This window comes from Rutidosis leptorrhynchoides, unplaced genomic scaffold, assembly GCF_046630445.1.
Source record: "Rutidosis leptorrhynchoides isolate AG116_Rl617_1_P2 unplaced genomic scaffold, CSIRO_AGI_Rlap_v1 contig328, whole genome shotgun sequence".
Taxonomy (NCBI): domain Eukaryota; kingdom Viridiplantae; phylum Streptophyta; class Magnoliopsida; order Asterales; family Asteraceae; genus Rutidosis; species Rutidosis leptorrhynchoides.
The window spans coordinates 50,857-68,502 of NW_027266569.1; the positions used below are offsets into that span (position 1 = coordinate 50,857).

The 17,646-nt window shown below is 38.3% G+C and overlaps 3 protein-coding genes across 3 annotated transcripts; 1 reads left to right on the forward strand and 2 right to left on the reverse strand.

Annotated features, from left to right (window-relative positions):
- Positions 1 to 2,691: 2,691 nt before the first annotated feature.
- On the forward strand, positions 2,692 to 8,183 carry LOC139882939 (uncharacterized). Its single transcript, XM_071867185.1, has 13 exons — positions 2,692 to 2,831; positions 2,933 to 3,045; positions 3,317 to 3,414; positions 4,885 to 4,968; positions 5,061 to 5,194; positions 5,330 to 5,402; positions 5,494 to 5,539; positions 5,642 to 5,751; positions 5,828 to 5,935; positions 6,029 to 6,088; positions 6,680 to 6,741; positions 7,249 to 7,564; positions 7,980 to 8,183. The coding sequence occupies exons 1-13, from the start codon at positions 2,692 to 2,694 to the stop codon at positions 8,181 to 8,183; spliced, it is 1,548 nt and encodes a 515-aa protein (XP_071723286.1).
- An 831-nt stretch (positions 8,184 to 9,014) lies between these two features.
- Positions 9,015 to 10,782, reverse strand: LOC139882940 (acetylajmalan esterase-like). The gene is given in 6 exon segments (XM_071867186.1): positions 9,015 to 9,151; positions 9,154 to 9,231; positions 9,356 to 9,629; positions 9,904 to 10,052; positions 10,177 to 10,389; positions 10,506 to 10,782. Coding segments are annotated over 6 exon segments (1,128 nt in total).
- Positions 10,783 to 13,717: 2,935 nt separating this feature from the next.
- On the reverse strand, positions 13,718 to 14,470 carry LOC139882941 (uncharacterized). Its single transcript, XM_071867187.1, has 2 exons — positions 14,270 to 14,470; positions 13,718 to 14,218 (listed from the first exon to the last, which is right to left on the reverse strand). Exons 1-2 carry the CDS (start codon positions 14,468 to 14,470, stop codon positions 13,718 to 13,720), a joined length of 702 nt encoding a protein of 233 aa, XP_071723288.1.
- Between the last annotated feature and the right edge of the window lie 3,176 nt (positions 14,471 to 17,646).

Below are 17,646 nucleotides of genomic sequence, written 5' to 3' on the forward strand. Positions count from 1 at the left end.
ACATTTAAAAATAAAAATACAACTATTAAAAAGTATTAAAAATATTATAAAATTAAAAAAATAAAAAAGGGAGGCGGCTGAGGGCTTTTTTAAAATATATATTTTTAATTTTTTTAATTTTCTTAATATTTGTATTTTTATTTTAAAATGTTTTAAATAAATTTAGTTTTAAATTTAATTTAATAAAATTTAATATTAATTTTTTACCACGTCAGTATCAAAACAATGTCCTTTTTGCATTGTCTGGCTACATCAATATGCAAAATGACGCCGTTTTGCACTTACTTCGCTGGAAATTGCGTACGTCGATATTTTGACCAGATTAGCACTTGAGTAATCCATTTCTTTCTAAATTTGGCACTTAAGTGTCATTTTCGTAACTTTTGGCACTTAAGTGTCCATTTGTGCCAACTTTTGACACTTGAAGCGTACTTTTGCCTCTTGAAAATTGTCCATACTAAAAGTTCTAGATACTAAAGAGTAGAAAAAAAAAAGATTAAGGCATTAGAGAGAAAGAGAGAGATGGATCAACAAAATTCCAAAATCTAAGAGAGCTTCATATATTCTTATATTGTCTTTAATGAGCATTCAACTATAATTTTTTGAGAAGCATTCAATTGTAAGTGATATTTTGTGTTAGGAGTTAGTAAGTCCTATCAGCTTGAGTAAAAGTAGCACCTACTTTGAAGAGAAATGCTTAAGTTCAAGTTGGACTTGCTACTGTAGCTTTTTATTGATAAATAGTGAAATCTAGTCAGTACATTATTATTGTAGAAGGGGGATGTAGGCTTATATTAAGCCAAAAAACTATAAAGCTCCGTGTGTAAAGTTTTCTTTTTATCTCTCTATTCATATTTATTTATTGCTCGATAGAAACACTACACTCGATAACTTGGATATATTCATAATCTAAAAATATTCATATTTTATTTTACTTGTCCTTGACCATATTCATCTTGACACTAATTTCCGCAATAGTTTGTTAGGATTTGTTAAATAACCTATTCAAATATCGTTAGCCTTCCTAAGCTAATAACAACAATCCATTGCCACATGTTGGTAAGAAAATGAGCATGCCCTATAAGGGTGCGTATGGTTACGTATTTGTTCACGGAAACAAATTATGTCCATAAATAATTATTTCTATTATGTTTCCTAAATAAGTTTTTGAGTAGAAAAATACATTTTGTAACTGTACAAAATTTATATTCTCAGAATAAAAATGTATTTAGTACGACCTCTAAATATTTTTGTGACTTAAAATTTCTTTTAATTTTTAAATAATTTTATTACATTTTTCTCTTTTTACCTTTTCTTCTTCTTTTTCTACATAATCATCGGCCTCGGTCATAGCTAGTTGACAACCAGCTAGACAAGAACCAGCGAGGTCCTTGACCTCGAGGAGGCCTTGCCCAACCAAGGCGAAGCCGAGCTCGCCTAGCCACCATAGGTTGGCATCACTTGGCCAAGTAATGTTGACCTTGCAATGGCAAGGCAAGCTCAGCCTCCTTAGATTTGGGCAAGGCCGAGCCTCACCCAACCATAGCGAGGCTCGAGGCGACCTCAGTGGGGGCTGATGAGGCTCCGGTGAGGTCGTTGGACTTCGTTTGGGCGGCCTTGGCCAAGACCGAGGACCAACTAAGGGAAGAAGAGGAGGAAGAGAAAAAGAAAGAAAGAAAACAGAAAATAGTTTGGGCTTGATTCTTGAGTTGTTCCTGGAAACATAAACGTAAATAGATAGATTTATGTTCTATATCTATTTTGAAGAACAAAATAACATAAAAACAAGAGTACTACTGCACACGCCCTAAATCAACAGTCGCTTAAAGAACAACAAAAGATAATCACCCAACAAGATAAGATTAGGCTACCTAGTGATATTCGCTGATAGATCAAGTAATTTGAAGCTCATGCCTCGTATCTTTACTAATCTTGAAAGGTCTTGCGACTCTCATGAAAAAATTGGTGGGGTCACACAATCCTTAAAAAAGCATTTTTGAACACCATGTCTATACCGTTCAAATTTGCAAGTAAGTTTTAAAAACCCAAAGTCCAGAGAAGGCAATGAATTTTGCTCCCCATTAATTGGGAAGAAAATTAGAGCATGTATAGTAGAGAATTTCACATGAACAATCTTATCCATTATTGATATCAATATTTAGACTACGATATTTCTCATTAACCACTAAATCAAAGGTGGATTAAGACTGCTTGGAATTTTTGGTTATTGTCGGTGTATTTTATAATTAATTACTTTTAATTTGGTTCGAAGCTTTCCAAATAAATTGCCTCTTTGAACCCTAAAAAAGCCCAACTTTAGAGCCACCGCATGGGCTTTAAGCCCATCTCGGCCCATTGACATTATCCACTGCAAGATCATCTTCAACCTCTGGACAATCCTCTGGTTTTCAATCCTACCAAAAAGCCGCCACCGCCGCTTCGCCGCTCCGCCCTCGCTCGCTCCGCTCTCCGGCGTCGAGCCACCGATTTCCAATCGGCGAAAGAACCCCCCGGGGCAACGTCCATGACATGGTGAATTGCCCACTTGGCACTCATCGATGGCGCTCGCTGCCCTCGGCTTCGCCTGCACCATCTCGCGCGTTTCGCTCTACCGCCATCGCCCTCTCATCTTCTGCATCTCCAAGGTCGGTACTTCTCTCTTTTTTGAGCTTCTCCCTTTGCCCTTTTTCCATGGCGATAGTTAGGAAAAGAGGATTGCTGTGGGAGTCTGCAGGTGGGAAGCAGCAGCAGCAGCTGCTCCGTTGCAGTCGAACCGTCGGGCTTTGTAGAGGAGAAGGGGATGGAAAATGCTGGTCATTTGATAGGAGAGGGTCAGTGTGAGCTCGTTGAGTTCATTTTTTTCTTTTGGGGAAGTTGAAGTTCTGTGTACTTTATGTGGTAATTGTATGCTGTTGTTTTGTTTAGTAGACAGGGACAGCAGCCAGGCACCTCAATGGAAGAAGCTGAGTTCTGTGGAGCTTGGCATCAGGAGTTCGATGATTTCGAAGCCCACGAGAGTAGTTCTGAATGCGTTAAAGAAAAAAGGTAAAGGCTTTTTGGGGATGTTCTCAACTTCGTGCGCAATTCAATATGTTGGTTGGTTGAAGTAGCTTTAGTTGCTAAAGGTGGTGTAATGTAAGTAGCCGGCATCAATGTATCTGTTCCTATGCTGCAAATGATTAGTTGATAGAAGAATGATGGCAAGGCAATGTACAATCTCAACTAGGGCAGCATAAATTTTGCATATTTCCTGATTGTGAAAGTTGCACACAGGCCGTTGGTTTGTGCATGGACATGATCTCACATTTTGTTGTAGGTTATGAGGTATATCTGGTTGGAGGTTGCGTACGGGATCTTATTTTGAAGAGAACTCCAAAAGACTTTGACATTATAACCTCAGCTGAGCTCAAGCAGGTTATCTTTTTGGATAATTGGTTGATTAAGCACTGCACGGCAGCTGCGAGACTGTGTATGCCTGGAAGATGATACTAAAGGCTGTGCTTTAGAAACTATTGATCGAACACGGTCTTGCTAAATTAAATTGCATAGAGTGTTGGACACTTGCCTAATCACCATTCATGTCTTCTTTGCTTTGATATTAATATACGATATGAGTCATACCCTCCCATTCTTATGGCATTGCCCTATCTTTAATCTCTGTTCTTCTTTCTGTCATGTCCCTAATTTTCGTAAACCTTGTTTACTGTGTATTCTGTTATTCCACTTAATGGGCAAAGGTTCATTTGATGTTAATACAATATTTTGTTGGATGGTTTCTTAATGTGCTCATGATGAGCTTAAAGTGTTAAAACCTTTGATACAAACTCCAACATTGACAAAAAGTAAGATCTTTAGACCAAGTTTTCTTTTTTTAGAGAGAGAGAAACAGAGAGCATCCAAACTGTATTGAGCATGCAACAAGCACAAACTTCTGTATCTCTTCTTAAACATTTTCAACCAAGGTCAACTTTTGATGACCCGGTCACTTCGCGATCTTAACCTATTAAGTCTGGACAAATTGTGATATTTTTTAAGTGTTAAAAAACTTAGTTGTATCTCTTTGACCAATATAACTGAGTTCTAATCTATGTTGTAATAGTGACTGAAAATTAACGCATGTCTTAATGGGATTCATAAATATATCTATTGTAGGGTATCCAAATGGATGACTCAGAGATAATGTAGATCCGTAGGCGTACAACTTTGGTAGCTTGGCAATCCATAGGCTTTGAGGTTTGTTACGAAGACTTGCTAGAGGATTGGATCAAAATAGTGTATAATATGTTCATTTATGCAATACAGACTTCTAATATGGAGTTATATTCTCATAAGCGTGATTGAGGATAATGTTGGTAATCTTATGGTTTTTGTGTAAAAATGAAACTACCAATTGTCCTCTTATGCTTTTGGTTAAAATTCCAGCCACTTGGAAAATCTTAGGACTGCTTAGCCTGCCTAAGGATGAAATGTCTTTGTGGCCATGATGGGGTGTTGGTTTTTCCCCCATTATTAGGGGCAATTTTAGAGGGAAAATTATTCTTAAGTCCTAAACCTTTTGCTAGAGATGTAGTTGACTCTTAAACCTTTTTAATTTCTAAATTGTAGTTATAAATCTTGTTTAGAATTTGCAATTTAGACTTCCCATCATCAACGTCCTTGATGTTTTCTGCATGGCATCTTGTAATGGGTGCTGGATTGGGATGAAAATGATGTAAGGGTTACGTTTGAAATTTTTAAAACAATTTCAAATTACTTTGTGCAAATTAAAAGGCTTAGGACTTTACTTCTAGTGGTAATTATTGTTAATTTGGTTACTTCATGCTAAATTTTCATTGCTAAAAATGTTAAGGTGGTTATTTAAAGTTCATTCCTCAACTGACTTAGGTACGAAATACCTTTTCAAGATGTGAAGTTATTGGCCGACGGTTTCCAATATGCCATGTGCATGTCGATGAAACTATCATTGAGGTAATACTGGGTTAAATTTTGTTTGTACCATCCTTTGTCAGCAAAGTGGAGTACTATATGCATCTTTTTCTATTGATTATTTTCTGGGATAGGTTTCCAGCTTTAGCACCTCTGGAAGAAACTCTTTTGGGGGGCTCAGAAACAATGTCAAGAGACCTCCCGGCTGTGGTGAACGGGATTTTATGCGATGGAAGAATTGCCTTAAGCGGGATTTCACGGTCAATGGGTTTGTTGCTTGAATCTGACTTGGAGTCAATTATGTTATTGCTTTGGCAGTACATGTAGATGATCTATGATGTCACTTCTATTGATGAGATTAATTCCTAAGAAATTTATTTAAGATATCATTTTCTTTATGCAGATTATTCTTTGATCCCTATGCGAAGATAATATATGATTATGTTGGGGGAATGGAAGATATTAAGAAAGCTAAAGTATGCAAGTGGCCAGAAGTTATTTTAATCTGCGTTACTTATGTTAAAAATCACTAAACTGGTGAATCTCATAAGGAGTCCTTGCTTGTAGGTGCGAACAGTAATACCTGCAAATCTTTCATTTGTGGAGGACTGTGGTAAGTCTTCATCCTTTTTGTGATGTTCAAATTGCTGGTTTGGAAGTTGTAGTTGACTGTAACCTCAAGAGAGATATCTGACGTCTTTACTATTTTGTACAGCTCGCATTTTACGTGCATTTAGAGTCGCTTCCCGTTTGGGATTTCGTTTTACTAGAGAAATAGCTCTTTCTCTGAGGGTCTTATACCGTTCTGTGTTGAGACTTGACAAGGTATATCAGTTTCTTGTCTTCCATGGTTTAGCTACTGTTACTTGAATCTCATGCTCTCTGGCATCCATTTCTCCAGGGCAGAATTCTCATGGAGGTGAATTATATGTTGGCATTTGGATCAGGGGAAGCTTCTTTGAGATTGTTATGGAGATTTGGACTTCTAGAATTGCTTTTGCCCTTCCAAGTATGCAGTCTCTCTCAAGGTTTTGTTAATCTTCAAGAACGAATCCTTTTTCACATCTCTCGTAATGATGTTCTAATCAGCTCAATCATACAGGCATCGTACTTTGTTTCCCAACGTTTCAAGAGACGCGATAAAGGATCAAACTTGCTCCTGGTTAGTCTGGGTCTGCACTGTTCCCTTGTATTTTTCACACAGCCAACATGCTTTAGATGTTTTGTCATATAGTATCCTTTTAATCTAACAGTCAACTACAAGACAAAATCTTGTATTTGGAAATCATATATCCTCCTAATTAGAGTTTGAGTATAGGGTTAATATCATGTAAAACCTCAAACTGGTACATTTGTAACAAATTTATCACAAACTAATTTTTTGACCACCAAAAACCCTAAATTAGTACACCTGTGACAAATTTACCGACCACTACTTTTAGTTAAATTTTACCATCAAATTGCTGAGATGGATGATAAGTGATAGTTGATGAGCGTGTTAGTTTTGGGTTTTACCCTCCATTTGTTATAGGTGTACCAGTTTGTAATTTTTCATAATATTAATCAAATTTATCAAAAATTAACGGAGGGTAAATTTGTCATAAATGTACTAGTTTTAGGTTTTTGATGGTTAAAAAATTAGTTTGAGATAAATATATCACAGGTGTATCAATCTGGGGTTTTTTCATGGTAATTAACCCTTATATATACTCATTTTCATCTCACAGTCATTGTCACTTTGTCTCTATTGCAGTCACTCTTTGCCAGCCTTGATAAAGTGGTAGCACCTGATCGACCATGTCATAGTAGCTTATGGTAAGGTGTTTCAGCAATTCAGTCTAATATATGAGGAACTTGTAGCATAAAGCTAAGGACTCACAGAAGCTGCTTCTTAGAGATCTTATTGTTTGCACCTTCAATTAGGCAAATTTAGCTGTGCTTATCATCATCATATGTCACTGCTTTAGTGAACATGACTGAAACGCGATTGCACTGCATGAATGCTTGAGTTTCTTCCCTAATCTTTTGGCTCTGAGTGCTAAATCTCCTTTTTTTAAGATGAAGGAGATTTAGCACCTATTAGCTCTCTCTCTCTCTCTCTCTCTCATGGACAGTATGACTTGGTGATTCTAATATGAATATGCTTTAGCTGATATTGTGCTAGTTGACAGGCGAGCCTCCAGATCACCGTTCGTATTTGTACTTCATTGCATTATTTTTCTTGTGATGTATAACATATATTTCTAGTTAGCTTGATTGCTTGGACACCAGAATGAATTATTTCGAGCTGCCTACAATGTACTATTTGTGTTGCTGTTGCAGGTTAGCTATATTGGCATTTCATAAGGCTCTTGTTGATAAACCACGGGACCCTTTGATTGTTGCTGCATTCAGCCTTGCTCTCCATAGCGGTGGTTCTTTGTTGGAAGCTATAGAAATAGCCAGAGGAATCAATCAACCACATGACTCCAGTTATATGGAGCTTCAGGAATCTCCGGTGCTTCTCTCAAAACTTGCAATGAGGGATGAAGTTGTTGATCTTGCTGCATCAATCAAGGACATATTATTCAAGATGACTAGTGTACGTTATGTTTCCCAAGCAATGAGCATGTACCCCCAGGCACCTCGCACTGATTTGGTAAGAACCCAATTTGTCATTCAAAGTGGGTGTTAAATATTAGTTGTTGCAAAAATCTCCCAGTTTAGATAAAACAAATAAATGCACCGGGTGAGATGTTAATCTATTGCGGCACTTTGGTTTGTCTAAACCATCTGGGGAAAATGTAATCTTTCATGAGATCTCATATAATTTCCCTCTTTATCATTTTGCTGTTTATAGTCTGTGTTATTTCAGTTATTGCAATATTAGGGGTCCTTATCTAACAGCATCCCTTACTTTTCTCTTTCTTTAATATTTGTCAACTAACTTAAAATTCTCAGTATCTTTTATGTTCATTTGGATTCAACCTGCAGATGACATTTCACTAGACTTACTATAACATCACGTAGTGGTGGTTTTGTGTGCAGTACTAAGTATCTGTTTTACAATTAAGGTTTTTGTTCCGGAGGCCTTGCTACAAAGGACATGCAGGATATTTGATTGTGTCCGTAGGGGCATGGAGCGGGGAACTGTGCCTAGGCAGTTAAAAATTGACTATGATTCCCTGTCATCGGGGAGCTTGGAAGAGGTTCGTCGTACATTGGCAAGGATTGTTTTTGACACAGTGTATCCAAAAAAGAGAAGAGAACGTTCTTGAGGTACACAGCTCTCTACTGTTATTTTCTCCTCTGGACAATATATCTGTGGACATTGATTATCAATGGCCCTTCAAAACAAACTCAAAGGATGACACAATGCAAGTTGCTGGAAAGGGCATCTCGTTGCTCGAGGTCCCCACATTATATGGCAAGTTGCTACTTTAGGAAGTTTTTGTCATGTTAAAGAATAGATTTGTCTTATGCATCTAAAGTCCAAATTCATGGATACTTTGATGTGTTGGTAACCTCTGAAGGATCAGAATAAGATGCGGTGGTTCAGCATTAAGTGGTTTGCTGAAGAACAGTGATCATTTCCGGGATTGTATGCTCCCCTGGAGAATGCTGGGAACAGATAGAGAAACAAAGCATATTGTCATGGGAAACATTTTTTACAGTGAACAAGTCATGTATACTTTATATGGTTCTGTTACTCTTATTGCATCGAATGTGAGCTGTCCATCAGAATAGTTAGAAGAACATTGATTTGTACCCTCTTTCATTCATGTTCCGCTTCTGCCTGACGTGAATCAGTGCAGGTCTAGATGAATTTTTGCCCTCAGTATATACCAGGATTTGTAACATAAAAACAGTGAAGATGTTGAGAGAATTTCCCCTGCTAGATATTAAATCAGTAGAGCTGTCTCCAGAAGGAAGATGCCATCTCGACATTTGTACTAGCAAAAGTAGTTTATTGTGTACTTTATAATTCAACCAGCTCCCGCTTTATTTGAGCAGATCATCCTTTATTCTGATTACAGGGAAAAGAGATTCGAACTATATTCAAGATCAATTGTTAATTATGTATGTGGGAGCTAGTGTTGCCCTTGACTCTATGTGGCACAAGACAATTCTGGGAAAATTTTGTTGGTGTTGTACTCTGTAATGTGGCGATGCGCCTCCTGTGTCAGATGTATACCATCCCAGCTTATGAACTCATTTGGGTTGGGGCAAGCCGTGACACCGTTGATCCGCACATTTGGGAGAAGTTGAAGTTGTATGACCCACCAGCTCCACAACAAGCTTTCAGAGCCGATTCCGGGTCAAATCCTACAACGCCAAAGCAAGAAATCATCCCATCCCTGTTAAGAATGGAGGTTGACAGCATAGCCAAAGCAATAAAGTCTATGAGAGTATACGGCGAAGCAAAGATGGCGAAAGCAGATGTTTTTACCTAGATGGGAGGCTTGGTCGAGCACATACTTATAGCCATTGTAGTAGTCTCCATAGAGTATTGTTGCTTGAGGTAATTCGCGTCTAAGCTTAGCAAGTGCGACTTGAACGTGAGTGTTGCGGAATTGTGAAAAGGCATTGTACGCTTTTAGGCAACCTTTGTCGTCATATGCGTCTGAATCGTTGCTCTTGAAAAGGGTCAGGTATATTGGGGAACAACCGATGGCAAAGTCTCCGAACACCACTACTTTGGATGCACCCATTTTAATGAGCTCCTGCACTTAGAAGAGATGTCTAGTCATACCTAAATTTATACCAAATTCTTACTTCTGTTCCGTGTATAAATTTCATTAGACATTAGGGGAAGTTAGTTTTATGAGACTTGTGCTGGAAAATTTGGGTAAATCATGCAGGCAAAGGCAGTTCAACAAAGAAAATACGTAGTTTGCTAGTTTAATCGGGTATTTCATGAATTCGGGGTTTATCCATTCAAGATAGGTGTTCGTCGATAGGGGGAAAAGAGAACACCGTGTGCTAGATGAATCTTACCCTTGTGACATTTATGGTTTCTTCAACCACGGGAGGCACATAAGTCATGACTTCTTGAATAGATTTCCCATTGAGGAAAGAATAGAGGAAGTCATTGCTTCCCATCTCCCCAACAATCACAAGAGATCTCTTCAACTTCTCTCCACACTCTGCCACAAAATCGCATGTCCAGATCAAAATAATGATCGCAGCAGCACCAGTCATACAGTAATCAAATAATAGAGCACGGATTAAGCAAAGTCACTAGACATGGAAAGGAGAGTTGCAGCGTACCAGTTTTCGACCTGCAGGTTGAGTTGAGATAGTTTCTGAACCAGTTGAGCTGGAGGCGCAAGGGAACATCAGAAGCCGACACGCTGACGTTTCTTGCAGCATAGAACGAAGAGTTGAGGACCGTGCTTCCGGCGACGGCGAAGTTGACTCCATGCTCAAAGGAAAGATTCTTGCCCAACGAGGGATTCACAAGAGGGAGACCAAGAGCTATGGCTGCAGAATGAAAGGGATCAATTTAAACCCTAGGTGATCATCAGTATCATAGTTTTACATGATATCCATTTTCCAGGGAGGGCTATTAGGTTATCGGGTTATTTTGATCTTTGTACCGAAGTAGTCGACTATGAGGCGACCGTCGGAGAAGCGACCAGTGGGCCTGCCGAAAGTCTCGCCGTAAGGGAGACGAGCAGCCTGGGAGCCAGAGCCGTTTGGTCCCACGATGCGGATGAGGTTGCCGGTGTCGGAGGTCGAGTCCCCAAACTGGTATATGGCGTCGATCGGACAAGGACGACGAGCGGCTTCGCCATGGACCCGGCCCGCGGAGGACAACAAGAAGGACGCGAAGGTGAGGAGAAGAAATTGGAGAGTGATCCTTGAGGACATCATGGTGGCGTGGATGGCTTGTCCTTGCATGAAGAGGACTGGGATGTTTGTCCGTATGCCTTATTGGGAAATCGTTAAAGCTCCGAATATTTATACATATATAGAGAGAACTTATTTCTTCTTTTGACTTGTAGCCCACATAATATATAGCTCTCGAGACGAAAGAGTAGCTTAGAGGTTTTAAATTCGGCTTCTCCCACCATTTGAAGTCAAACGAAGAGGTGGGATCAGTTAAATAGTTTTGCTAATGTTACCGTTGACTTTTGATTTATGTAATTTTACTTCAAAGTTCTCATCATTTTTATTTGAGAAAATAAGATAAATGATCCATAATTTTTTTTAATACGTTTAATATGATTTCTGAATTTTAACCTAATATGTAATACGACCCCTGAACTTTTGGTACATCTTTAATTTAGTTTTTGAACTATTTGAAAATATTCAATATTACCCTTGAACTTTAATTAATGGAATGACAATTTTGAACATTTACCTATAATTTAGTTCCTAAATTATATATATACAAAAAATTTTCAAGTTAAACAAATTAAAATTACAAGGGTCACACTATATATTGAGTGAAAATTCGGAGATCATATTACATATCAAGCTAAAATTCAAAAATGATTCGTGTCATTATCTCTTTTTATTTTAAAGTTTTTAAGCTAAAATTCAAAAATGATTTGTACCATTATCTCTTTTTATTTTAAAGTTTTTAGAACCATCGTCGCCCAAGCTTGTGACAAAGAGACCCATCCTGACTGGACCTCTAGGAGAAAAGTATTCGCCGGATAAGGAGACACGAAAGTGACGGTGTCCAGCGGTCAATCGGGGAGGTAACCAACTTTGAATTCATGATGAGTCATTTGTCCCTTACCATTGGGAGAGAATTTCGTCACGTTGGTGAAAAGAACAAAAATTGAATGCTCTCGATTGATTGGATTGGCACGCAAATTTCTTGAAAAGAGAAACGAGTTGCGCAAATCAAACTTTTTCCACGTGATTACTCAATTGAGTTCGTGGATAAAAGAAGACGAAGAGTTCATTAATTTGACAATTTATTTTTTGGCCACTCCTTGAATTGGCAGTTCTTTTTATAGGCACGCAGCGTACTTCATGTAATGTTCGCGAGTCTATTACTTTTAAGCTTTGACGATCCCGTGATCCGAAGCACAGCCAAAGGAAAATCGCAATCCAAACATGACTGAGCACAAACAATAGGAACTTCATATTTAGATCATTCGACCGAGACTTGTGCCCGTGTCTTTCCTAGTTCAAAATCCTAACGAGCTAATCCGTGACGTGGGATAATTATTTTTAATCAATGACGGACTTTTCTTGATTTAAAAAAAAAATAAAAATATGTTTGAAAAGTAAGTTGAATCTAGGATAGCTTTCGGGGGTTTCTTAAGGTTACAATTCAACTACAACCGCACGGGGCAATTTTTTCTTTGTCGTGTGACAGTTGGCCACAATACTTGAAGAATTGCACGGTTCATCATCTTCTTGATGGTTTTGGTCCTTGGAAGATCAATCAAAACAACGAATATTCCATTCTCTTCTCGTTCTCAGCCATCCGACTCATTCCTTTTTTCCTTCTCTCTTGCTCGAGGGCGCAAATAACATTATGGATTTTATGAGTGCCCTAAAGGTGTGTTAAGAAACTAATTAAGGAGTTTTTAAGATTTTCAATATGCCGATTGTTCTCGTGTACGTTACGCATAGTCTATACTTTTCATAATTAAATTATTCTATTTAAAAAATGCTTAACAAGTGACCCAGGCACTTGTCGACAACAAGAGTCTAATGTGATATCCATTGTTGGTCTTCCTTGCTTGGTCAAAGTAAAACACTCTTGAGGTGCAATTGAGCCTGGAAAAGTTTCTGTGAATTCACAAGAGGATGATGAACAAGAAGCTGTTTTTGGTAGTTTCTCGGAAACTGGCTTTTATCTAGGCAAGGCCTTCATTATCAAGAAACGTCTTCTCTAAAACAACTTACGGATGCGGTACAGCAAAATCTGTAATAAAATAATACTAAGTAAGATTGCCATTTACAGTACTCCTAGAGAAAGAGATATTATTTCTATGTTCTTTTCCCCAACTCCTCTCAACGATAGAGTAGTTTGTACTTTGTACGGCTTCTTCAAAGAGCCGGCCCAGCACTTTCCGCAATTGCCCTAGTTCCATTAGGAACCGGGGCAACAAGTTGAATGGCATTAGCTCATTTGGTTCTTGCCCGACTTGCCTAAATTTGGTTTTATCTTCCGGTTGGGCAATCCTGAATAGACTTCCTACATCTGATCAAACTGATACATTCATGGATGATATCTCAAGTTAGTGAAGTTGGCAATCACGCAGATTTGACATTACTGTATGAGAATATTGTTCAAAAAGTCATAAATCTATTGCACATCTACCAATATAATCTTATATTTAGAAACATCGCCCCTCTCTCTTCCATTTTCCAGAATTTTCTTCATTAGCCGACATTTGTTTCTGGATTACTGTCCTTTCTCGGACATTTTACATCAGAAGTATAATAAGTAGCTGAAAAGTGCATGAGGAGGTAGTTGGGCGTTGTGGTGTGTAGCTTCAGCTAGTGGTCGTTGGAACTAGTGGCTGTAGATTGTTTTTTTTTTTTTTTTTTGATAAAAGGTAAGAATATAATAGCTTGAACCGACTATACAAAAACCGGTGCCGAAAACTTGCACTCAAATAACAAAAGTTAATGAATGGAAGGGCGCCGGCGCAAAACAGCTTACAGCAATAAGAACAAAAACGGAAGGCCAACAACAGTCGACCCCACAGAAACACCTATACAACAACCAATGACGACCCAACTATGAACGCCAACAATCAAAGTGGACGTACGGAGTGGAAGCTGAGAGAAGGTTGATGCAAGAAAATGCCAGACGAAGAAACGCCAGTAGGATGCATTAGGCCGACAAGGCATTAGAGAAGATGGAGGGGTCGAGACCCCAAGATCTCTGGAGTCTCATATTCCTTGTATTGTCAAGCACATTGGTAAAAGTGAGCGTATTCTCTCTGACTACCTTAATGATATGGTTTTTCATAGCTGAAATCTCCAACATTTCGCCACGGAATATTAAGCTATTCCTTTTCTTCCAAATAAGGTGGTAAATTGCTCCAAAAGAAAACCGAGCGATGCTATAATAGAAGTCCTTACCCAATAAAAGCTTCATCGCCCAAGCGAGATTGTTCACCCAAGGCCTATTACGCCAAGGAATGTGACATCTTGAGGCCCAAAAATAAGCAATTGTAGCTGAAACATGGCAATCAAAAAACAGGTGGTCTATGGAATCTGGCGTAACATTACAAAACGCACATAAGGCGTGATCAATTCTTCCATACGAGAGAAGAGACACCTGAGTAGGCAAGCGATTCTTCGCGATAAGCCAAAGATGAAATTGAAATAGCTAGAGCATTATCCCAAACAAAAGAAGCCCATGATACTCAGTTCTTCTTACTTCTAATGGTCTCGCAAGCTGAGCCCACCGAAAAAATGCTAGAAGAATTTCCACACCAAGAGAAACAATCTGGGTTAGAGGAAAGAACCAGCACAGAAATATCCAAGCACTGCAACAGAAGCAAAATTTTCCACTTCTGTTAGAGATAATTTGCTTAGAGAATCGGTGGATGAAGGCTGTAAATGGGCTGGCCTTCTCCATTTGTGTACACGCCCAAAAATAGAAACATATAAAGAGAAGTGTTGAGCAGTGTGTGAGTGGTGTTGAGTCCTCTTATAATATTAAGAGTGTTTATTCTAAGGGTTAATACAATGAAACCCCCTAATCAATATACTTGTAATAAATTTATTTCAAACTAATTTTTTTATCGTAAAAAACCTCAAACTGATGTATTTTTGACAAATTTACTTAAACAAATTTTTTAACTACTAGAATCCCCAAACCGGTACATCTGTGATAGATTTATACTTCATTAATCTACGTATATTTAGATTGATATCATGAAAATCATAAACAAGTACACCTATGACAAACAAAGGGTAAAATCCCAAATTAATACTCCTATCAATTGTCATGTGTCACCAAACTTAACAATTTAATTGTAAGGTTTAACGAAAATTAACGAAAGGTAGGTTTATCATAATGCACCGATTTGGGGTTTTCATAGTATTAACCCTTATTTTAATTAGGCATCCACTCGATTCTCAACAAGTAGCATCGGAACAAGGTAGTTGGGGACTGTAAACCAAGCAATCAAAAGTCGTATGTGAAGACAATGGTCAGGGGCCATTATACGTGAGTAGACGATCAAAGATCGGAGTATGCCGGAATTCGACTAGTGTACAAGTCAAAGATTGTAAAGTCGGTTGATTTGGGATCAAGCTTACTTTGTATAATGTCGAGCATTACAACCAAGTCACGATGGTGGACATTTCAAGTTTGGCAGGCAATGTCAAGAAGCTCAACAACTCCAATTATGGTAATAGGATAATGAGAAATTGTTGGTGGCGGCAACACCACACTAACCAAAAACAATGACAAGTAAAGAAAATAAAACATCAAAGCGGGTGAGGCTCTTATGCTCTTGTTGTTACCATAAGCATATAAACCCCAAAATAGGCATCGGATAACTTGGCGGTATTGTTTGCAAGGACGAGCGTTGCCAAGCTACAAAGGTTAGAAAATGAGATCCTCTTAATCTTGTAACAAGATATGACAGTATAGTCGAAGTTAGATCTTTATGTGAAGAAATTACAAACTTAGATTCTCAAAATGCCATCTCTAAGACAAGAATGAGTATGGATGCAATGAAAGAACGAACTTTGATCAAGTTAGAGAATATAATTGGCCAATCAAGAGGCTTTGGACAAACAGATGTCTAATGTCTTGGTTAAGGATGATAAAATTGCATTATTTAGTAATAAAAGAGACTTCATGAGCCAAATGAGAAATGGTGCTGGCACTGAAGTGGAAAACAAATACTTGTGGAAAATGGAAGTGGCGACGGAATAGTAAAGCGCTCACTATGGGAGAGCTTTATGGGAGAGCTTGTTGATATTGCAATGAGGATAACGATGAAGATGAGAGCAACAAAAGGTGTAGCATATGATGCTACTACATCTATGGCAAGGTAGGACATATTGCTAGAGTTTGTTGGTTTAGGTGAGAGGAAGGAAACGCTACAACTTTTATCAAGGAGGAGACTAAAAGCAAAGAAGAATGAGAGTTCTAAGCTACTATTATAGTAAAGGAATGAGAAGAACTTGAAACTGTCTATATCATTGAGTAATATAATTTAATGACCCCTGTCACATCCACAAAGAAGACCAAGTCAAGAGAGAACTTGAAGAAGCAAGTGTTGGAATTTTGTTTGTTAAAACAAAATGAGTGCTTTTTACTTTGTCCCACATAGAAAAGGTGGGAGCAGGAAGATTAGTTTATTAATGAGGAATTTCCCTTTTGTAGTTAAAGGAGTGATTAGGTGGGGCTAGACCCCCACCATACCCGCGTGCGGGTGCGTGGATAATTGCGCAATTTTGGCGCGATTATTTGGCACACTTAGCACGCCTGCGCGCCCGCGGTTTAATTAGCATTAATCCCTTGCTTTTTATTTATTTGTTTATTCATTTTATTTTATTTTATATTTTAGTTCAAATGTTGCCTTTTAATTTGAGAATTTCGGAAATGAAATATAAATGAAAATTCGAAATTTTATTTAAAAAATAATAATTATTATTCCGAATTTTATTTGTGTCTTTTCAAGACAACCTTTGGAAAATTACTTATTCGGTTTTAATTTTTCCGAAGGATTGCAATTGTTCGTTTTTCGACTTCTTCCGAAGAGTCGCATTTGTTTATCCGAACAATTTTCTAAAGACGTGTTTGTTCGCAATTTTCACGAAGAGTTGCAAGACTGTTTCATATAAATACTTGTCATTTTTCGGAAAGAAGTGTGTGGTCATTTTCGAGTCTTCTTTCTGAAAAATTGCAGCCAATTTTTCGATTGTTTCTTAGAGAGACCCTGGAGAAATACTAGAATTGCTTTTTAGTATTCTCATCCGAGACTTCGTTGTATCCTGGAGGATTTTTGCCGGTGACCATTAGCAACATTGTGGGGCAAATAAATCCTTAAAGAAAGTGATATCACGCCTCAAAGTTCGAGTTGTTTTCACTCGATCCGATTTCATTGTTCAACCCATTTCTAAGACATATTTTTCCAACAGCAAGTACTAATGCCAATAAGTAATTGCGAGAAGAAACTACAAGAGATGTAGGAGATGAAGAAGCTGAGAATCAAGAATGTGAAGATGGAGAGATGTTGAAGAAGAGGGCTGAAATGCTTAGGAAGAAGGAGAAAGAGCTTTAGGCAAAGGAAAGAGAGCATAAGAAATTTAGACATGAGCTCAATATTTTGCAAAAGATCAAGGCTTGGTGGACGGTTTTGCGAAGCCAGTCGACGATGCTTCGGCTTCTCAGGCGGAGGCGATCGCAATGGACAAAACCCTAAATTTCATCGAGAGCCGAAGCTTTCTCTCTCCACAAGTACACTCTGACTGTTTATCTCTGGTGCACGCATTAAAGTATTCAACTGAACTTAGTTGGGAACTGCAACCGATTGTGAGCCGGGCCCAAGCAAAACTCGCCCATCTCCCGGGCCTCTCCCTGGCCCACTGCAACCGAAGCTCAAATTGCCCCGCGGACTGGATAGCTAAGGCTTGTCGAAACAACTCCTTACCCCCGAACTGGATATCCAATCCCCCCTGCTTTATTGGATCTTTTATGCACTGATGTTCTGGGTGTTATATTTCCTCATATGAAATAGTAAATTAAGTGATGATGTTTGCTGATAAAAAAAAAAGTATGGGAGACACAAGAAA